This window comes from Martes martes (assembly GCF_963455335.1).
Source record: "Martes martes genome assembly, chromosome: 18".
NCBI classification, from domain to species: Eukaryota; Metazoa; Chordata; class Mammalia; order Carnivora; family Mustelidae; genus Martes; species Martes martes.
This window is the reverse complement of record NC_137906.1, coordinates 25328329-25351405: the sequence shown is the minus strand read 5'-3', so window position 1 is coordinate 25351405 and position 23077 is coordinate 25328329. Positions and strand designations below refer to the sequence as shown.

Sequence of the window (23077 nt, the reverse complement as noted above, 5' to 3'; positions counted from 1 at the left end):
TTAAATATTGATTAAATATTGATTAAACAATTAAATATTGATTAAACAATATTTAATCAATTAAATATTGATTAAACAACTCTACACAGTACTCAGTGCTCTTCGGGGTATGTGTATTTCTTAATCCCCTTCGACCATCCTCTGGCTCTCCTCCCCTCTAGTAACCATCAGTTTGTTCTCCGTAGTTAAGGGTCTGGGTTTTTTGGTTACTTTTTTTTTTTTTTTTTTAGTGTTGCTCAATTGTTTCTTAAATTCCACATGTGAGTGAAGTCATATGGTATTTGTCTTTCTCTGACTGACTTATTTCACTTAGCATTATATCTTCTAGATCCACCCATGTTCTTGCAAATGGCAAGATTTCATTCTTTTTTATGGTTGAGTGATATTCCATTAAATACACACACACACACATCTTTATCCATTCATCTATCGATGGATACTTGTCCTGTTTCTATAATTTGGCTATTCTAAATAATGCTGCAATAAACATAGAGGTGCATCTATCTTTTTTGAATTATGTTTTCATTTTCTTTAAGTCAATACCCAATAATGAAATTACTGGATAGGCAAATGGCACTGGCCTGGGCCAGAGTGATCCATCTCATTTAGCCAAAATGTTAGGCACAAAAATGGGCACATGACCTACAGGGTCCCTTGAGTCTCAGTTCTGGGATAATCTCCATTTCTGCTAGGGTTGCTAAAGAGGATAGCCAGGGGGAAAACTTACTTAGTAATGGAGCCAACACTGAAGAAAACAGAACTGAGGGATGGGGAGAGCAAAACTGGGTCCTGTGGACACTTGGAGACCTGGATACAGCTGTAGCTTATGACCTGTTATACGTGTTCTTCTTAAATACTAGAGCCAATACATTCCACTCCTCTTTCATTCATTCTGCCTAAGGTAGTTTGCGTTGTGGTCGCTACCACTTGTGACCAAAGGAGTCTTGACCAATATAGAAGCTCCACTGTTTCTTGAGATTTAAATTATAAAAAGCCTGAAAAATGGGGCACCTTGGTGGCTCAGTGGATTAAAGCCTCTGCCTTCGGCTCGGGTCATGGTCCCAGGGTCCTGGGATTGAGCCCCTCATCGGGCTCCCTGCTCAGTGGGGAGCCTGCCTCCTCCTCTCTCTCTCTCTCTCTCTCTGCCTGCCTCTCTGCCTACTTGTAATCTGTCAAACAAATAAATAAAATTTAAAAAAAAAAGCCTGAAATGAAAGTCTACATAATGTATGATTCCATTTATGTGAAATGTCCAGAGGAGGCAAGTCCATAAAGATAGAAAGTAGATCAGTGGTTGGCAAGGGCTGGAAGAAGGGAGAAAGGGGAGTGACTACTATTGAGTACCAGGGTTCTTTGGGGGGTGCGAAATGTTCTGGAATTAGAGAGTCTTGATGGTTGCTCCCTGTCAACAGGCTAAAAAGCACTGAATTGTGTATTTTACGCTGGTATAAGAATTGTATGCTAATTTAAAAAATAGAAATAAATTTAATTATAGTCGTTGAAACTCCCCCAGGGAGTGAATGGAAGCAGATGCTCCCCTCACTTTCTTTGCCATGAAACACAGAAATGACCAAAGCAAGAACAGCAGAATTGGAAATGCTTTATTTCAAGGAATTACAAAATGCAGTGAAATACAGGGGAAAGGGAGTATTACTATAAACAGGTGTAACAGAAGAAACGGCCACCTAGTTTCGCTACACACACAAATGGGGATCTCATTATTTAAGGTAAGATATGATAAGCTCAAAACTATAGCTCACTAGGCATGGGGCTCCCTCATTTGATCTAGAAATCGCAAGACAGCTGGGAACAACATCCCTTGAGCCGTAGCTTCTACCTCAATGGAAAGTTCCCTTGTTTTATTTGCCAGATGACCAGGAATCATACACTAGCTTGGCTGCAACCATGTCTTCCACCGCCATTCCTGGAAAGGACAGAAATGTGGTTCATTTTTTGTCAGAACAACTTATCCTGGTGGCACAGCCCAGGGCCCTGTGACTGGCAGTTTCCCAATGCATTGTCCGTGCTACTAATGCCCGTTGGGGGAAACACAGACTGATATCCAGAGGTGAGCTTAGGTTTGGGAGGTCTGTGAGGAGATGGGGGGTGGGGGTGGGGGGAGGGGTCAGGGAAAAGATGCTAAGTGAGCAATGCCCACTAAACACATTTTAAGTGTCCTTCAAAGTTGAGTTCAGCGGCCAGAAAACTTTCTGTAAGGGTCCAGATGGTACATGGGTAGGCTTTGCAGGCCCTATGGTGTCTTAGAATTAAGTCTGCCATTGTACTGCAAAAGCAGTCCTACAGGAGAGGTAAACAAATGAGCCTGGCCATGTTCCAATAACATTTTCTTTATGGACACTGAAGTTTGAATTTCATATAATTTTCATCTATCATAAAATAGTCTTCTTCCTTTATATTTTTTTTCCCCAGTCATTTCATTAGAAACCCTTCCCAGTTTGAAGGCATGATAAAAACAGGTGATGGGCTTGGTATGGCCCACAGGCTATCGTTTGTGGACCCTTGGTCTAGTCCAATCCCTGCATCCTTCAGCAACCCCACTTGTCTTGCAATTTTGGATACATAACTTCACCTCAAGTGGGTTTATGTTCTCAAAGGACAGGGGCTGACTTTTATTAATTTTCATAGCCACCCCTGCCCCCAGTACAGATTCTAACACATAATAGGTGTTTAATATGCACCTGCTAGATGAAAAGATTGCCAATAAACCAATCCCCAAAGCAAGAAAACGAGCATTGCTCAAAAAGGGTAGAGCAGGGGGGCACCTGGGTGGCTCAGTGGGTTAAAGCCTCGCCTTGGGCTCAGGTCATGATCCCAGGATCCTGGGATTGAGCCCCGCATCGGGCTCTCTGCTCAGCGGGGAGCCTGCTTCCCCCTCTCTCTCTTTGCCTGCCTCTCCGCCTTCTGTGATCTCTGTCTGTCAAATAAATAAATAAAAATCCTTAAAAAAAAAAAAAGGGTAGAGCAGGGGTGCCTGGGTGGCTCAGTGGGTTAAAGCCTCTGCCTTCGGCTCAAGTCATGATCCCAAGGTCCTGGGATCGAGCCCCGAGTCGGGCTCTCTGCTCAGTGGGGAGCCTGCTTCCTCCTCTCTCTCTGCCTACTTGTGATCTCTGTCTGTCAAATAAATAAATAAAAATTTTTTTAAATATTTTATTTATTTATTTGACTGAGATCACAAGTAGGCAGAGAGACAGGCAGAGAGAGAGGAGGAAGCAGGCTCCCCACTGAGCAGAGAGCCCAATGCGGGGCTCGATTCCAGGACCCTGGGATCATGACCTGAGCCGAAAGCAGAGGCTTTAACCTACTGAGCCACCCAGGCGCCCCAAATAAATAAAATCTTAAAAAAAAAAAAAAAAAGGTAGAGCAGACTTCTGTAGTATTGTCTCCTGAAGGGGTTTGCTGACTTCTGCTCTGAACTCTGGAACTTTCTGTCACAACCGGATCAGTCTAATGTCTTTGAACCAGGCACTGTGTAAGGTTTATACTGCCTTTGCCTATCTCTCTGTGCATGAAAAGCCGGCAAGGCATGGATGCTGACTGACTGGCACGAACGTTAGGTGGCCAGAGCACTCTTAATGTTCTGCCAAGCATTAAAGCTTTGAGTGTTTGATCCTAGGAATTAGGGGAGATCTTGAGAGACAGCAGATGGCATCCCTGAGGGGCTCGGGGCAGCAACTACTTATCAACCGATTTGGGAGTCTTTCAGTATTTTAGGTGTATCAGCTCTGTTACTATGTGTGTCCATTTCCTTAGCTCTGGTGGGGTGGAGTTGCTGCGCTGAGGGGCAGACCGGCCACTAGGAGCCTGCCCTTGGTTGGGCTTCTGCCTGCACAACTCTGGTGGTAACAAGGCTCCCCATGGAAGCCTTTCTCCAGTCAGCAAGCAGGAGGGTAGGAGAGGAAGGGAAAAAAGGGGTCTCAGGTTATACTTCCTGTGTGGGTCTCTTCTGGTGGGTCTCCCTCCTATTTCTCTTAAGCTCCCTGTCTTGTAACAACTTTATCCCCCACCCCCACCTCTGATGGATACCTTCTTCTGACTTTCATCTATTTTATTATTATTTTTTTGGTTTTATTTAAATTTAAGGTAGTTAACACCTACTGCCTTATAAACTTCAGGAGTAGAGTTTAGTGATTCATCAGTTGTGTATAACACCCTGTGCTCATTATATCTCATGTCCTCCTTAATGCCCATCACCCAGTTACCCCATCTCCCCATCCCCCACCCCTCCAGTAACCCTCAATTTGTTTCTTATGATGAAGAGTCTCATGGTTTGTCTCATGTTTTTTTTTTTTTTTTAAAGATTTTATTTATTTGTTTGACAGACAGAGATCACAAGTAGGCAGAGAGGCAGGCAGAGAGAGAGGAGGGAGCAGGCTCCCTGCCGAGCAGAGAGCCCGATGCGGGGCTCGATCCCAGGACCCTAGGATCATGACCTGAGCCGAAGGCAGAGGCTTTAACCCACTGAGCCACCCAGGCGCCCCTTGTCTCATGTTTTTAATCTTATTTAGTTCTTCTGACTTTCATTTAGATCTAAGTCTAAATGATTTACTGCTGACACTTGCTATGTGCAAATCATTGTACATACACATCACTGAATTCTCATAAACACTAGAGGTAACAAGCAGTGAAGAGACCGCGGCTCAGACAGGTGAGGTGAGGTCCCTTGCCCAAGGACGCATGTCCAGGGGCACCTGGGTGGCTCAGTGGGTTAAGCCTCTGCCTTTGGCTCAGGTCATGATCTCAGGGTCCTGAGATTGAGTCCTGCATCGGGCTCTCTGCTCAGTGGGGAGCCTGCCTCCCTTCCTCTCTCTCTCCCTGCTGCTCTGCCTACTTCTGATCTCTCTCTGTCAAATAAAAATCTTTAAAAAAAAAAAAAAAAAAAAAAAGGACGCATGTCTAGGGAGTGGCAGAAAAGGGAAGCCAGCCCAGGACCACCCAGTTTCAGAGTTCATGGGCTTACCTACTATCCTAAGACATGTAAATAATTGACCCAAGTGACGGATTTTATAACTCAGCTGTTGAATCAGGTGACTCATTCCTCTTTCCACCAGTGGGCAAATCTGCCTTGTGCTCTGGTTGGATATATGCCCTGGGAGCTAGAGTCCTTACCCAAAGACTTGAACACCGTGGTCTTGTCACAGAGTGCTGGCTTCACTCCCTTCACCACTTCTCCCAGCTCAGCAAAGATCTCGGCCTGGGAAACAAACACACACTGACCTAGGCCATGGAGCCAATGTCCACTCCAGCCACATTCTGAGGGAGGACAGGGAGGGCAGCCACCACTGGGTAAGGGAGAAACTTGACAAAAAGACCATATATAAACTGTCTTTCCCCATTAAAAAAATAATAAGCATATATCATAAATAAGCATATGTATGCTTATTTAATTTTAAAAAATAATATATACTTAATATTTAAAAATAAATAAATATAAATAAATGTATACATTTAAATAATATATTTAAATATATAAATGTATTAAAATAAAAATATATAATAAATATATACTTAATATATATGAATAACATTTCTACATATTTAAATAATACATATATTTAAATATATATATAAATATGCTATTTGCGTAGCATCTGTCTTTGCGATACCATGAATGTAGAGATGTAAGTTTGTGGCTGGGGGAATGTCTGGCCAAGACAGTATGTCAGTGAGGAAATCAGCATGTTCTTATCTGAACACTCATTTTGGCAGCCCTCTTCTTGCTCCTATGCTCTGTTTACAAAAGAATGAGGCCAGAAAGTGGCCAACCCCAGTCCTGTGTTGTTGGCCACACTGGGAAGGTTTCTGGGCACTTATCTCCCAATCTTACCGCCTTATAGGACAACTCAGTCTGACGGAAACATCCGTCAAGCTGCTCTCTCCAGGCAAAGGGGACAGGAAAACACATGTCAACACCATAATGGCCACATTACCCCCGAAGGGGATTAGAAAGGGTTGAGAGATGTTTTAGGAGCTGCCAATTTCCCCTCCTCCCCAACCCCCAAAAGAGGTGGGGGTGACTGAGGTTTGGAGCAGTCCAAATGGAAGGGGAGGTTAATGGAACCCTGGGATCCCACTGAGGCTTGCTGGACAGCAGCCCCCCAGGAGGAGGGGCTCACCCCCGACAAGAGGACATCTCCGGACTCTTTCAGGGCAGCCTCATGGGAGTCCACGTAAAGCACAGCCTGTTTCATCAGCTCATCATCCAGTTCTCTCCAGTCGGGTCTGCTGGCTCCGATGGCTAAGAGATAGCAAAACAGACCGTGAGCCCAGAAACAGTGGCAAAGGACACTACACGTGCCAAAGAACGGAAGAAGGGTGGGGGAAAAGGAGGTGACTTAGGACACATGGGAACATTCTGATTTGGGGTGCCACCTTTCCCAATGCCAACCCCTCCCAATCAGCAAGAATGAACACTCATCAGTAAGAACGCCTGTCTTTTTTTTTTTCTTTCTTTCATTCCATATCGTGATCTTTCTAAAAGATTTTGAAGCAACTTAGCATTCATCTATTGGTTGCCTCCTAGCCGTGGGATGTTTCACACATATTATTTATAGTTCTCACAAGTACGCTTCGTGTCTGATTCTCACTTAAAAGATGCACACACAGAAGTTCAAAGAAGTGAAGGTGCCTGCCACAGTTCTGTCTCTGATAAGTGCACCTAACAACTCAGAGGGAACATGCATTCCACGCCTCTTCCGTTTATCCGGGGCAGCGACTTCTGGACAAAAACCCTGAAACAGAGACATCACCCGCTGCTTATTCACAACCCGTGCTCCTCCGTCTTCTGCCGATCTGCTTCCTCCTGAATCATTCTCATTCCTCACCCCCAACCATTTCTCTCTTAACTATGACAAAAGAGCCCGGCACCAGGGTCACGGAGAAGCCCCGATAAAGAGGAAACTGGCTCCTTCCTGGCCCTGAGATTTCACGTCCTTTGCAGAGAGCCCAGGAGTTTAATGACGAATCCAAGGAATCATGCCTCCTGGCACATAGGACAATGCAGAGGCCACCACCAAATGCTCGCGGGGCTGGTCAGAGGGACTGCACTGGAAATGGTGGGGACCTAAGTTCACAGAAGAAAGCCGGCCCGTGTAAAGAGGGCAAGCATCCTTCAGCTCAAGCTAATTGAGGCCATGTGAGAAAGCAGGGCTGCCATTAGTCTCCCATTCCTCCTTTTTTCCCCTTTTTTCTGAAAAGAGAAGCAGGAAATCTATTTGCATGTGTTATTTCTTGATTTTTAGAGCATGCTATGGTCCAAACAAAACACATCTGCTGGCTGGAACCAGCCCATGGCCAACTAGTCTTTGGAAACCACTACAAAGCCTGACGCCAACACATTATGTGTCTTCTCACACTGCGTCCGGTTTTCCCTACTTGCTCCCGCTCCTGCTGTCGTCCCTCCCTCTAATTTTCAAAGAGAGTGGTGTAAAAATGTCCTTGAAGGTCATTTGTGTGAGGACTTCTACAGAACAAAAGCACGAACCAAATGAAGCTTGTAAATAAATCATAAGCTGGTGGGAAAAACCCTGGTTGCTCAAGCCATCCCTTCTCACGGCACTTGTGTCTCCCCCCAACCTCCCCCACCCCAATTCTTCTGAGCAGGGCGAGTTCTCAAAGGGCTGTGTGAGGCCACTTGGGCAGATGGAGGTGGGCCAGGCAGTAAAGGGAGGGGCCTGACTTAGACTGGACCCTGGCCTTGCTTCAGTGAAGCTAGAATGGGTGAAGGTCAGACCCTGGCTGGGGGAGGCGGGCAGTGGCGCGGGGACAGGATGAGCGAAATGCAGGCGAGGGTGGAATTGGGCCTATCTCTTAGCCAAGCTGCAAAATAAGTAAAATCTGTTGCTGGTGTTTCCCTGTCAACCACACTGGTAACATCCTCTTCTGAAGTATATTCAATGCCTCTGTAAACACACAAACCAATTTTGTCTTTAGGCTAGGGACGCAGAAGAGATGCCTTGACTCACAATTGAGGCAGCCCTTCCTGGAGATTCACAGTGTGAGAGAGATTCCCCGTTGCTGGCACTGAAAATGAAGCATCCACATTACAGGGAACGTGGGCGGCCTCTAGAAGCTGAGATTCGCCCCCAGGAAACCAGCACTCTTGTCCTACCTGAGCCTGGAACAGGGGTCTGGCCTCTAGATGAGACCGAAGCTCGGACAACACCTTGATTTCCCCCTTGCGTGAGCAGAGGACCCAGCTGACCCCTGCCCAGCCTTCCGAAACCACAGAAACTGCAAGGTAATAAGTACACGCTGTTTTAGGCTGGGGAAAAAAAAAAATCAATTCCATCTTGCTGAAGATTCAGCTCTTGTCCGTTTCACCAAGGATGGGTTTCTCGTGATTGCCGATGACCTTCCAGAAAAGGGGCTATTGTCCATAAAGCCAGGATTTACCCATCTCTTGTCTACTTATTCCCTGAAGCCACCTCCTAACACCAGTCCCACACGGCCTGAGACCTTCACTTCACTTTGGCCCATTCCTCAGATGTGCCCCACTTTTGTCTACTCCACAGTACTTAATCTTGAGCTGGAACCATCTATTTGTTTCATCTGTTTGTTTATCTGTTTGTTTTCTATTCCCCCTCCCTAGAATGAAAGCACCAGGAAGGCAGTGGCCTTGAGTGTGGCTGATTCTGGCCTGCCCGGCATCTAGAACAGTGCCTGGCACACTGTAGGCACTCGATACACATTAGGGATAGAATGCGTAATCTTGGCTCCTGCCTGCTCGTCTGCCAGTACGTACAGAAATCTCAGCTTCTGAGTTCACACCATGTGCTTGTCACTAAAACAGAAAACCAATAACATGTTTAAAACCCTAGTATTTGCCTCCCTATGCACAGACTCCAGTCTTCTTACTGGAAGATAATAAAGAACATAATTTAAGAGCTTGGGCTCTGAGGGTCGATGGCCCCCGTTCAAATCCCAGCTCTACAGCTAAGAACCTCTGACTTGGGGCAAGTTATTTAATCTCTCCGTGCCTTGGTTTACCCACCTATAAAGTGAGGGTCATGATAATAACAGCTCCTACTTCAGAATGTTGTTGTAAGGACGGAATGATAGAATACAAATAAAGAATTTAGAAAAGCACCTACAATAATAAGTGTTCAATGAGACCAGCTCTTGCTAGGACCTCCAGAGCCACTTGAGAATCTTCAGAAACCCCAGGAACTCTTACGTTTGGAATCCCACCCATTCTAGCACACATGCTAATGAGCACCCACAAGTCACAAGGAATGCCTTTTGTGCTGTAGTAAAAAAACTTTTTTGGGGGGGCGGGGGATAATTCTAAGTATTGTTAAGAAAGAATGACTCATGTGGCTTTTGTGATTTAAATTTCATTACATTTAAGAACTTAGTGGTGCCTGACCCCTTGCCATAATGCTACCTTTTATAGAACTTTAATTAAATTTGTTATAAGTTTCAGGCTTGTGACTTTTGTTTCATATTTTTGAGCGAATATTGTTTTTCGGGGCTCACATGTTTCTGAAGACCTTAAAAGGATTGGTCATTCTGCATGAGTAAAAGAGCTCTGCAGATGCAGCCGCTCGGTTCCAGCCTAAGGGACAACTCTGGCCACCACCTACCCACGCTCACAGAGCCACTCCACTTACCATTGATGTGAGCCCCTGGCTTCACCCATTCACCAAACAAAATGGGCTCTGTTGCCATGGTGACTGTGATGATCACATCTGCTCCCGTCACAGCCTCCTGGACTGACGAACAGACCTCTACCTCTCCTTGAACCGTGTTCGCAAACTTCTCTGCATTTTCTTTGGTGCGGTTCCATATCCTCACCTTCATTGGGGGGTAACAAGAGGGACACCGGTGTCATGATTGTCTGGCTGTTTAGGTTTCATCCAGGAGTACCAGGGGAAAGATGAGCCTCTCTAGGGTAAGGGCTTTGGTTATTTAAATCATCTCCTATGGAGAAAGAACATTTGACCAAGGGCACAGCATTGATTGCGGCAGACACCTGACCAAATATTTGAAAATGACCTTTCTCTACTCCTTTCTCCTTGCAAGAAGCAGGGACAGTCTTTCAGTTCTAGCCAGGGATACCCAGCCTCTGTAGCTTAATAGCTAATACATAACCTAATAATTAGCGGAGCAAATTCTGGAGCTAGGAAGGCTTGGAATCAATCCTCACTCTGTCCCATACTGCTCATTCCTGAAATGACTCAACCTCATGCAGCCTAAGTTTTCAGGTCTACGAAACGCACGTGATAACTGGGCACAGTCAGCATCCAATTCCCACCTTGCGTCTGAGACTGTAAAGGAGTCAGAGCAGATGTGGGCTTCTAGGACAGCACTGTGTGTGGAATAACTTGGTCTCTGAAGGGGAGGTAGGGGGTTGAAAACAAGAAGGGTTTGAGCAGTGAGGAGTGCAGGGGATGAAAATGTCAGGAGTAGTGGCTAGTTAGAGTCCTGGCAGATGCTGGCAGGAGCTGGGTCATTCGCCTCACCAGGTGGTGGGGACTCGCCGGCTTGCTTAGCAGACTTCCAAGCGAGGAGTGGGGGTTGTCGACCCTCAACAGAAAACAAGGCCTAAAGAATCCCCCATAAGGAAAGGTAAGAAATACAGAATTAAATGTTATGCCTAAGTGCATCAACCAAGGTAAAAAAGAATACAGTATACCCTATCAAAGGAGAATGGTTACCCATAGCACCCTTCTTGATAAAAAATGATGCAATTGGTCATAAAAAATGGGTAACCTGCAAAATGATGATGTTAGCACATTTCATGAAAAGATAGGATTTACAACTGGGTATATCTAACATGATGGAAAATACTTTATGAAAAACTGAAGAGAGGATTGGAAAGTGGTAACTGCTTATCTTTGAAAACAGATAAAAGGCATTTTTCTTTGTTCTTCCTTACAGTCGATATTTGCCAAAGCAGGGGTATTATTTTTATCATGAAAAAGTCACATTTTAAGGAATGCCTGGGTGGCTCAATCCATTGAGTGGCCGACTCTTGATTTCAGCTCAGGTCATGATCTCAGGGTTGGGGGATCAAGCTCTGCCTAGGGAATCCTTGCTCAGTGGGGAGTCTTCATGCTTGATTCTGTCTCTCCCTTTGCCCCTCCCTCCCCCCATGTTTTTTTTTTTTTCTCTCTCTCTCTCAAATGAGTAAATAAGTCTTTTTTTTTTTTTAATGTCATATTGGGGCACCTGGGTGGCTCAATCTGTTAAGCATCTGCCTTTGGCTCAGGTCCTGATCCCAGGATTCTGGGATAGAGCCCTGCTTGGGGAGTCCTTGCTCAGTGGGGAGTCTGCTTCTCCCTCTTCATCTGCCCCTCCTCCTACCTGTGCTCGCTCGCTTTCTCAAATAAGTAAAATCTTAAGAAATAAAAAAAATTTTTTTTTTAAATGCTGTATTTTAAATCTGCCCTACCCCTCTCACACATGTGCAAAAAATAAAAGTAGCATAAAATGTTCCCATAAGAAGTGGGAGGCATGACTGCGGGAAAGCGGACCAGCACTGGGGCTATGGAGGCAGGGTGCTGTGGTCTCTTGCCCTCTAGGCCTCGTTCCCGGTTTGTGTGTCCATACCCATGGATGCCTAAAAACTCCCAGAGTCTCCTTAGAGAAGCAAAGAGAGGGACAGAAAGGAAAACAGAATGTATACAATGGATATCACACAATCTTTTAACCACATGGGCTTGCTGCGTCCTCTGGCTGTACCCTAGGAATGGGAAACTGGTGGCAGGTGATTCAGGTCTCTTTGCCTCCAACGGGACGACTTCTGCGCGAGTCATTAAAAAGAGATCAGACGCGGGGCGCCTGGGTGGCTCAGTGGGTTAAAGCCTCTGCCTTTGGGTCGGGTCATGATCTCAGGGTCCTGGGATCGAGCCCCGCATCGGGCTCTCTGCTCAGCGGGGAGCCTGCTTCCTTCCCTCCCTCTCTCTCTCTCCGCCTGCCTCTCTGCCTACTTGTGATCTCTACCTGATAAATAAAATCTTTAAAAAAAAATAAAAAAATAAAAATAAAATTAAAAAAAAAAAAGAGATCAGACGCTCGACCTATTTCAGAATAGCCCACCTCGCAGTGAAGCAGTAGAGATAAAGGCCCCAACTTCTCCCTCCCCTCTTCTCCCTCAGACTTCCTGGACTTACCTCCTTAAAGGAGAACTGCTCTGTGAAGACCTCGTAGTGGCTGTAGGCCTGGACTCCAGCCCCAAGGATGCACAACACTTCACTGCTGGGTGGTTTCAAAAACTATGGGAGAGAAATGAGGTGAAGGTCGAGGGAGAAACAGTGGCCACAGGAAGAACAGATACAGTTTGAACATCAGGTGCTTTCTGCCCTACCTTCATCTCCCTCACTATCTCTTGGGTAACGAAGGAGATGGCATTTTGTGTTTCGGTTCCCCTCTGTGGAGTGTGGAGAGGAGGAAGGAGCCTTCACCGAGCACCCAGTATATACCAATGCTTTATCCTCCCGATCTCATTCAGTCCAGCCAAGGACCCCATGAGCTAGGCACTCCTACTTTTATCTTCCTCTTCCAGATAAAGAAGTCGGGGTCTGGAGAGGTTAAGGAACTTGCTCAGAGTCCTACAACTATGAAATGGCACCCTGAGGCTCCGAAACCACATCTTTGATTCTCCAAAACCCACATTTGTTCTCCTGGGCTGCCCTGTCTTGGGGACATGAGAAGCCACACCCACTTCTCAGAGCCCCGAGTTACTTTGAAGAGCTACCTAGAATCTATGACTCAGCCTCCATGTAGAGCCAGCCTCTGTGGCACATGCTCCGGATGTATGTGTGTCCGTGTTTGGGAGTGGGATCTATGATCACCTCCCATCCAGTGTCACCTCTCCAGTGAAGTCATCCTGACCTCCCTGGGCGAAATTACCACTTCACAATGCTTATTTGTTTACAGAGTCATTTTCTTGTCCTGGTCTATGAGCCCATGAGGACAGAGATGGTCTTACGTGCACAGATTTAGCACATACCTACAATTATGCATAAGAAATCAAGTGAGGTTGTTAAACCTCAGCACTACTGACATTTAGGCTGGATAATTCCCTATTGGCTGGGGTGGGAGGCTGGGTCGTCCCATGCTTTACAGGTTGTTCAGCAGCTCCCCTGACCATGCATTAGATGCAGTATCCCCTCCCTCCCCTAGCTGTGACAACCAAAAATGTCTCCCACCCCTCAATGTCCTTGGGACCAGAGGCAAAATCATTCTGTGTTGAGAACTACTGGCATAGAGGATATCACTTGCTCCTCAAACCATCCATATTAAGTAAGACCCTCTTTTGCCGTTTCTCTATCTCAGGTATTAAATTTTAGTTCCTCAGGCCTGCTCTTTCTTACAACGTTAATTATAGCATTTCTGGAATGTAATCTTAAAAGTGAAAGTCTCTTGAATTATTAATTACTAGCAAAACGGAGTCTCAGAAATATGAGCAGATGTTCATCTCTCCTAGAGCTGCAGAAGGGGAGATACCATTTTGTGCCATAAAATAGCGTTCAAAGTATCTGATTTGAAACGTTTTCAGAATTACAACATCCACAGAACCCCTCAATCTTATGCTCTTACGCAACGAGGAGAATTAGCTGATTTTTCCTTAACTAAATCAATCGTTTTTTTCTGTTCTCAGTTAATATGAATCTATTCTAAGAAGTATGCGTGGGTTTCAGAAATTGTTGTAGTGTCCTGTAAAAGTAACCTTCAACTTCTTTTTTTTTTTTTTTTAACCTTCAACTTCTGAAACTAAATCTTTAATTCTGATTGTTGTCTTGATAATTTGTTGCCTTGGTAATAATGTTACAATTGACATCCCTTTCCCTAAATAGTAGAACTTTTGTAAGATTTATTTTAAAAAAAAAGAAGAGGACTAGTGGTACTTCATTCTTTTACCATAGCATGCAGATAATAAAAAAACATGTATATGAATCTGGTAGGTTTCTTATGGTAGAGTTTGAAAGTGTGTGTTTCATCGGCATCTGCTAATGAACAGCACTGTGTCCGTCTAGCCTTGCCATCTCTCTAGCTCCCACTTAAGACATGCTCCCCTGCACTTCCTGTCCTTTAGCCACACCAGCTTCTTTGCAGACTCCCGAGCATATGTGCTTCCATCAACCACAGGGCCTTTGCACAGATTTTCCTCTTCACGGAATACTTTCCTTTCTGTCCCTTACGAGAAATTCCTACTAAACTTCAAATTTCTGCTCAGATATCCTTTATATAGGAAAAGCCTTCCCAAAGTCTACAGACCCTCTGTTATACCCTCTCACAGCATTTCTTCTCTTGCATTCAATGTATTTGTCAGGGTTGTGATTTTACATTTGTTGGTATGATCTTTGGGTTAATATCTGTTTCCCCAAATGGACTCTGTGTTCCATAATGGCAGGTACTGTTTAGCTCACCATTCTATGCTCTATGCTGAGCACTGGGCCTGGACCCTGTGGGCACTCAAATATTTGTTGAAGAGATGCATGCCAGGGATAAACCCTGATATACACTGTCATCTTGAGAAAGCATGTCAGAATACTCAACTCAGGTTACATGCAACCCATATGCAAAGAAGTTACAGTGACAGGCCCGAAAACTTCCCATACATCTCATCCTCCTCTCTAAAGCCCTAAATGAAAGAGAAGTAGAAAGAAAACATTCTCTGTTCCAGGGCAAAAAGAATAATAGACCCTTTGTTCCTTATTGAAATAACCCATCTGTATCTCTGGGCATAAAGCTGTGACATTTCAGCCTAAGTTCTGAAGCATCAACTCAATGATTCTCAACTCTTGTGGGAGTGCAGATTTTTATCAATGCAAAAAAGCACAGTGTAACTGGATGCTACAAGAGTTTGGTTTCCACAGGGTGCCTGGGTAACTCAGTTGGTTAAGCATCTGCCTCCGGTTCAGGTTATGATCCTGGAGTCCTGGGACTGAGCCCCATGCTGGGCTCCCTGTTCAGTAGGGAGCCTGCTTCCCCCATTGCTCCTTACCTCATTCATGCTCTCTCTCTCTCTCAATTATATAAAAAAATCTTACAAAAAAAAAAAAAAAAGAGTCGGTTTCCAAAGCTGGTTGATCATCAGAATTAACCTGAGACTATTGAAAAAAATAACTAGTTTCTTGGGCCCCACTCTTAGTGATTTCAGATCTGTGGTTTGGGGAATCTGAATTTTTTTTTTTTAAAGATTTTATTTATTTATTTGACAGACAGAGAGAGGACACAAGTAGGCAGAGAAGCAGGCGGGGGTGGGGGGTGGCGGGGGGAAGCAGGCTCCCTGCTGAGCAGAGAGCATGATGAGGGCCTCCATCCCAGGACCCTGAGATCATGACCTGAGCCGAAGGCAGAGCCTTAACCCACTAAGCCACCCAGGCACCCGGGGATCTGAATTTTTAAAAATATTCCCCAGGTGATGCTGCTGCACAGTTTGGGATGAAAACTGCAGACCTGGGCCGAGAAGACAAGGTGGCCTCGGAAGACCCCGCGGCTACGTGGCATCAGGAAGCCCTAGCCTCCATCTCCTCCCACGTCAAATGAGGCCAATAATATCTTCTTTGCTTTCCTCACAGAAACCCAAAGATATGTCAAGACAGTGGGTTGGAAATTATTTTTACAAGACCTTCACACACAAATGTAAGGCAGTATTGTACCATTGAACATACATGTGTTCCTCAGGGAGTCCCTTGATCATTTCAGTCTGAGTTAGGTCTGGAGATCATTCAAAAAACCAGTTTGTCCAGCTGTGTCCTGTAGTCTGCCCCCTTCCTACACGATTACCAGATTAATCCTCACATTCTTCCCTCCCCATCCTGCGTTTAAAAAATCTTAACCATCTCACGATCTGAACACCTGGTGTCTGCTGCTCCCCACATCCCACACTTCCTTTATGCTCAGGCGTCATAAACTAGCGTCAGCAGACCTTGTACTTCTCCATTTCATGTGAAGACACCCGGTTTTCCAAGGCTCCTCTTCTTAACCCTAACCTAACCTCTAAAAATACTGTTTTTCTTGTAGGATGACCTGACACTGCTTGAGAATATCATCGCTTTCCCTTCTGCCTGGAGTATCCCCCTCCCCCATCACTCACTTGCTTCCTTCAGTCTCTACTCAGATGTCACCTTCTGGGGGGGGTGAGGTCCTCCCTGGATAATTTGGAAAGTCACCACTCCCAACTGAGAATATTCTCAATTCTGCTTTATTTTGTCCGGCACACTGTTTTCTGCTGGAAGTAGGTTTTTTTTTTTTTTTTAAAGCAAATCCTAGTATATTATAGTATATTATATCAGATATATAATATACTATAGTATATAGTATAGTATATAGTATAGTATATTATTAAACTCAAAAGGGATTTGTTGTTGGTTAATTATTTTCTTGGCAAATCAAACTTTTCACCTTGTTTATTGTCTAACCAACCGTGCCTGTTTTGCACATTGCCATAACCCTGATGTTTAGAACAGTGCCCAACACATGGTAGGATCTCAGACAGTATTAGCTAAATGAACACATGAATCTCTTCAGCTCCCCCTCGGCTTCCTGGCTTTGGCCTGTGGGGCAACCACACTGATTTGCCAGGAGCAGTGTGGGATGGGGGCCACAAAGCAGTCCTGGGAGTCATAAAAGTCAAATATTAAATTATTGCTCTGCCACTTAGTAGCTGTGCAATCTTGGGCAACTCACCTAACCTCTCTGAACCACATTCACTAAACCTGGCAAATGAAGATAATCATATCTACTTTGCAAGGCTGATGTGAAGATTGGGAATAATGTATGTAGGGTACCTAGAATCCAGTAGTGCTCATTAAATGGTAGCTAATAATTTTGTGAATCACTGTGTTCACCTGATGTCCCATACTTGGCATTTGGAGTTCCAGCTATATCCAGAGAAATACGAAAATAAGTTCCTCACATCTCCCTTAGGCTTTCAGGCTGGAGACACCCAACCTGACTCTCCAGCAAACCTTAACAGTACAGCCTGGCACTAGTCTTACCTTGGTGGCAATGGCAGAAACTGCAGCTGTTCTCTTTGCAGTTATGATGTTTCCATCCATGACCTTGGAGGAAAGGAGAGACAGTGAGCAAGGGGCACTCCTCACCAGAACTTAAGCAGAGAGAAGCAGCTCAAAACAAGCAGCCCTAGGAAGAACATACTATCCTACAGAGAGCACAGGCTTGCTATCAGATTTGGATCAAATTCTTCCATTTAATGAGAAATGCAACTTTGAAGAAATATCTTACTCTCTAAGGACCGTTTTCCTCACCTGTAAAAACAAAGAAATAATGCCAACCATTCAGAGGATTTTTATGAGGCTTAAAAGAAGTCGCAGAAATGTGAACATCTCATACACGATGAGCCCTCCAGAAATGCCCATTTTCTTTTCTTGCCCTGGGTTTCTCAAAGCATCAAGTGAAGGAGGAATTTGAGGAATCAGAGTAAGTCATCTGACTTACATCTGTTCAAGGGCCATGAAATACTGTCTCAGGGGCTCTCCGCTCCTGCCACACATGTGGGGAGCTTTCTGAAGTTACAGAGGCCCAGACACATTAACTACTCTGTATCTCTAAGGGAGGGACACAGACATCCTTGTTTTCAAAAGCTCCCAAGGTGATTCTGAATTACATCTTGCTAAAAATAATCACCATCCTTTTCACTATCCTCCTGTTTTTAAGTTAGCCATCTTGGTTGAAATTTACCAGGTAGCACCAGTGTTCTCATATTTACAGACGAGGAAGTGAATCACTTACTACTGAGCAGATTCAGGAAGGATCTAAGGTCTTGTCATTTCGTTAAAAGCCCGAGGTGGTCCCACTTTGCTAGGGAACCACCACTGGCAGGTAGTATGAATGTCATCTCCTTTGAATGAGTATAGGTTGGGAAGAGCTAGTCTTTCCAGAGGAGTAATGTACAGCCAGGATCCTGTACTCAGGGAGCCTGAAATTCAGGGGAGGAGGATTTAAGATCCAGAGGAGGTTTGGGTGGAATAAAGGAGATTGTCCCTGGTAACAACTCAACTGTGTGGTCTCAGAGCCAGCTTGCAGGGTAGAGGGCACAGAGCACATGAGTACAGAGTACAAGTCCCATGATCATACGGGTCTAGCAACGATTCCCTGGGCCTTTCACAAACCAGTTGTTTGACCTCAAGCAAAGTGGCTCAACTACTTTGAGCCTCAGGGACTCCAACAGAAATTGTTGGGGGGGGGGGAATGTGAATTAAAAACTCCTGGGCCTCCTGGGTGGCTCAGACAGCTAAGTGTCTGCCTTCAGCTCAGGTCATGATCTCAGGGTCCTGGGATCGAGCCCTGCATCGAGCTCTCTGCTCAGCAGGGAGCCTGCTTCCCCCTCTCTCAGCCTGCCTCTCTGCCTACTTGTGATTTCTCTCTCTCTGACAAATAAATAAATAGAATCTTTCAAAAAAAAAAAACAAACTCTCCGCATATTAAGTCACTGGGAGAAGGCGTCTTGTGACAGTGCTCCATTTAATAGGGAATATATCATTAACGGGTGCCTGGGTGGCTTAGTGGGTTAAGCCTCTGCCTTCGGCTCAGGTCACGGTCTCAGGGTCCTGGGATCGAACCCTGCATTGGGCTCTCTGCTTGGCAGGGAGCCTGCTTCCCCCCCCCACCCCCGCCTGCCTCTCTGGCTACTTGTGATCTCTCTCTCTGTCAAATAAATAAATAAAATCTTAAAAAAAAAAACCCTCCCATTGAGGAATATTGTCATAACTGAGATCAATTTCTCTTCCTTAGCACATGGTAAGCTCTCAGTAAATGGCAGTTAGAAAGGCAGGAGACACCGTCTCCAGAGGATATGGATCATGGACTTACACTGAATAGGTCTGAAGTATAGTTATGTAAATCTGGGTAAGATGGGCATCGTTGCTCTATGACTCAGTTTCCTCATCTGTAAAATGGGGGCAAATACTACTACTTACCTCACAGAGTGGTTCTAAGTATTGAGGGAGTTAATACAGGTAAAGCGTTCAGAACCATGCCTAGCCAATACAAAGTGCTCAGTAAAAGGACTACGGCTCTATTTTGATGCTATCATGAAATGTTAAAACAGGTTACTCTGTATCTCTCAGGAAAGACTCCCCGGGATTACAGGACACTCGTTTTCTTCCACATTACAGAGGTTCACTAAATAAATGTTTCCTTCGCTACTAAGTTTGATCAAACTGTATATTGGAGTAACTTGTATAGGACAAGAGCTTCTACAGGAATGAAGAGATTGTTACTTCCACACTGTCTGTCACACACTTGAAGCAACAGTGGGCTCTGGTGCTGGGCTATATGCATCTTCAGGCAGGCCTAGAAACAGACACACGGTCACAGGTAATCTTCACCGTGGCTAGTGTCCAGAGACATCATCATCGCTCAGACAGGGGCGCGTGTGGTCACAATCAAAACTCCCCACAGCTCACTCAAAGAACTAATTTCGGAGGCTAGCCCTGGGCCCAGGGGCCCCACCTCACCCCAGGGCAGGGAGTTTGCTCACCGCCAGAAGGGAGCCATTGCTGGGCTCAAAGAGCAGCACAGTGGCCTGGTGGGAGGGGACCGTGGAGGCGGTGCTGTGGCCCTCGTAGAAGGTGACCAGCTTGGTGGTCAGGGCATCCTCTGCAGCACTGTAGGCGGGCATGACCCCCAGGAAACTACAAAGAGAGAAGGAGTGAGTAGCTTCAATCCCTTCTTACCAAGACTAGGGTGTCCTAGCAAGTCCCCATATACCTTCCTTTCTCTTTCCTCAGTCACTGCCCTACTGTCCCCGGTTGCCCCCATTCCTCTGGTACATTCAACAGTGCAGAGCCATCTGGATGAGAAAAACCATTCCAGTTCTGCCACTACCTACCTATGTCACCTTGGGTAAGTCACTTCACCTCTCTGAGTCTCAATAGTCCCCATCAGTAAAATATTATCAATACCTACCTATATGGATAATGTGTTCAATTTAACAAGATAAATCCCTGTAAAGCGCCCACTTGACCGGTGGCTAGCGCTAATATTGGGTGGCAGCTGTTACCAGCAATGATTAGGCAAGCCCTCTCTTCCTTTCTCCCGCTGCTCCCTTCGCATGCCTCCCGTTCCACCTTTCCAGTTTCCCCAGCGCGTAACCCCGGCCTTCCTCACTCACCCCCTGTGCTTGGCCACCGGCACCACGGTGCGCACCGGCTGCATAACTCCTCCGTCGGGGCCGCTGGAGAAGTTGGCCAGAGCCGTCTCCAGCGGCGGGATGAGGAGGCTGGAGCTGCGGAGGTGCTTTTGCACCTCGGCTGCGCTCAAGAACGCTGGCGCCCGGCTCATCTTGCCACCGACCTCCTAATTTCAGCTAGGGCAAAGCGCTCGGTGTTCCCAGGGGCTGCGCCCTATATGAGCGCACGGCGCCGCGGTGCCGCCTACTGGTCACCGCCCAGCTTCAGGGGCGGAGCAATGCTGGTCTCCGCCCACGCCCCCCCCCCCGCCCCCAACCCGCGCCGGCCTCGGTTGGTTGAGCTGGGTCCCCTCCAGCTACGGATTCCCCAGGATCGCAGTTCAGGCGGTGGGTTGGTAGGTAGTATTCTTGGGTCCGCTTTCACAATTCCTGTGGTTAGCTGTAGTCACGTTACTTGCAAAGGGCTTAGGCACCCCCCATCCCCCCACCCCCCCCACCCCCACCAGTCGTCCCCTCCGGGAAAGAGGAGGCAGGGGAGATGGAGGGCAAATGGTGGTGAGGCTCCCTTTTTCTTAAATTATTATCTGCTGCTAGGACATCTTAGATCAAAGGAGATGGTTATTTAAAAAAAAAAAAAATCATTTCTTTTCAGTTCTGCCCCTACCTGGAATCCCTTATCCCAACCTCCCTCCTACTCCCACTCCCACCTCCAGATCCCACACCACTGATTGCTTTAAATGCACAATTTTCTTTCAGGCTAACTCAACTAACCTTCACATTTTTAAAAGGGGAAAGTTTCCAGGACAAGATGTAACGGCCTCAGTCACACAAAGAGCCAAAATGCCTAAGAATGCTTACGACGACTTAGGTCTTTTCTTCAAGGAGCTTGTTCTAGAGAGGAGGAAATAAGACAGTGGGTGCACAGGAAGGAAACCACCAATACAGGGCACTAAATTCTAGCTGTCAAATCAGTGATAGGAAAAATAAATGTTTGATTATTCAAAGAAAAGTGATCATTTTGACGTTGATTGCTTAGATAAAGATTTTATGAAGGATGGGGAATAAATCAAATAAAATTAATGGTAACAGCAACAACAAATAATAACAGGGACAGGTTACTAATCTTTATTATGTATCAAGTACTGCACCATGCATTTTATGTGCATCATCTCATTGAATTATCCAACAACCTCTGTGATAGGTAGGTAGGTGTTTTTAGCTGTGCTGTCTATTTGAGGCTCTGAGAGGTGAAGGGCTTCGTCCAAGGTCACCCAACATATCAATAGGGATTAGATCAGTTGGGATTTGTCAGTCTCCAGAACTCTACTCCTAACGGTTAAGCTACACTGGCAGAAAGAGAGAAAGGGGGCACTTCAGGCTAGGTGAAGCCTATGGGTGGAAGGAATATTGTCTAGTCTTTGGAAGCAGTGTCTTGCCAGACAGAACTGGGTTGGAACAGGGTGTGTGTACTGGGGTGGGAGCCGATGTCTGGGGAGCACCAGAAGATAAAACTAGGAAAGCTTCTTGTAATCAGGAGGCTAAGAAGTGTGAGTCTTTGAAAAGAAATAACACACTCCAAAAAACTGACAGTTTAAAAAGATGATTCTTGCACCAATGTATGGGATGAAACAGAGGACCAAAAGTGTATTCTGGGAGACAGATCAGGTGGTTGGAGTGCTTGTGTTGTCACTCCTCTAATATTTGGGTTGGGAGCTGTGTAGGGCATTTTTCAGGAAATGGTCACATTGCAATAAAAGGCAGTGTATGGGGGAAGTGTCAAAATATTTACCAAAGAAATAAATTGTATATCATATACTTACCACAGGTCTTGGCACAATAAATTATATGTCATATACTTAGCACAGGTCTTGGAATTACAGAAATGTTTATGGGCCATTACTTGTGTTGTTATTATTATGTCATATTCATTGGGTTTAAAAAACATAGAAGCATAGGGGTGCCTAGGTGGCTCAGCCTGTTTAAGCATCTGCCTTCAGCTCAGGTCATGATCCCGGGGCCCTAGGATGGAACCCCACATCGGGCTCTATGCTGAGCGGGGAGCCTGCTTCTGCCTCTCCCTCTGCATGCTGCTCCCCCTGCTTGTGCTCTCTCACACTCTCTCAAATACATAAATAAAATTTTAAAAAAATATATAGAGGTATGAAGAAAATAAAGAGTTCGGCCTGTTATTCTTGAGGGGAAAAGAAGCAAAACCAAATAGTAACTCAAATCATCTTCCTTACAAAGGTTTGGGTATCATCACCCAGGTCCTCAGTAAAGTAGCACTGGGAAAATTGGTCATGATTGAATTAATTCGGTGTGGCCAGTGACACAGAGTAGTTACTAGTCCCGATGCTCCAGAAACTTTTCTTTCTTTTTTTTTTTTTAAAGATTTTATTTATTTATTTATTTGAGAGCGTGCAAGAGAGAAAGAGAGAGCACACAAGCAGAGGCTGAGCCTCCATTGAGCAAGGAGCCAGTGTGGGGCTCCATCCCAGGACCCTGGGATCATGACCTGAGCCGAATGTAGATGCTTAACCAACTGAGACACCCAAGTGCTCCAACTTCCTATGAAATATATAGGTATAAAAGAATTTCACTCATGTCCTGTTGGAGCTATATTCCTCTGGTGTTTAAATTCTACTAGGTTGTGTGTTTTAGTAAAGTACTTTAAATAACTATTTGTGTCCCTTGTTTCACGAATTAAGCAATATTCAACTATTTGTAACCCTTGAAAGTTTGGAGCTGGAAGAACTGTTAGAAAATATTTCCTGAGCCGAAGGCAGACACTTAACTGACTGAGCCACCCAAGCATCCCTCCAGAACCTTTTCAAAATGAAAGTTATGCAATATCTCTGGCTGGGATCAGGAGTTGTACCACCTGGCAGATAGAAGGGAATTTTTAGGTGACCACATATACCAGAAGGCCAACTGCCAAGTTCTGTGGAGGCT

At 45.4% G+C, this 23077-nt stretch overlaps 1 protein-coding gene across 3 annotated transcripts; it reads right to left on the bottom strand.

Moving 5' to 3' along the window:
* Positions 1-1580: 1580 nt before the first annotated feature.
* Positions 1581-20391, bottom strand: CRYM (crystallin mu; the record flags this gene model as incomplete). 3 transcript variants are annotated; one of them, XM_080830394.1, is made up of 8 exons in its annotated part: positions 20108-20391; positions 19475-19628; positions 16971-17033; positions 12135-12236; positions 9630-9813; positions 6135-6256; positions 5128-5212; positions 1581-1924 (listed from the first exon to the last, which is right to left on the bottom strand). In XM_080830394.1, exons 1-8 carry the CDS (start codon positions 20275-20277, stop codon positions 1860-1862), a joined length of 945 nt encoding a protein of 314 aa, XP_080686520.1. In that variant the 5' UTR covers positions 20278-20391. The 3 variants fall into 3 exon arrangements, with proteins under 3 accessions (XP_080686520.1, XP_080686521.1, XP_080686519.1); XM_080830395.1 differs by lacking the exon at positions 12135-12236 and having other exon boundaries at positions 20108-20321; XM_080830393.1 differs by lacking the exon at positions 1581-1924 and having other exon boundaries at positions 5051-5212; positions 20108-20364.
* Positions 20392-23077: the final 2686 nt, after the last annotated feature.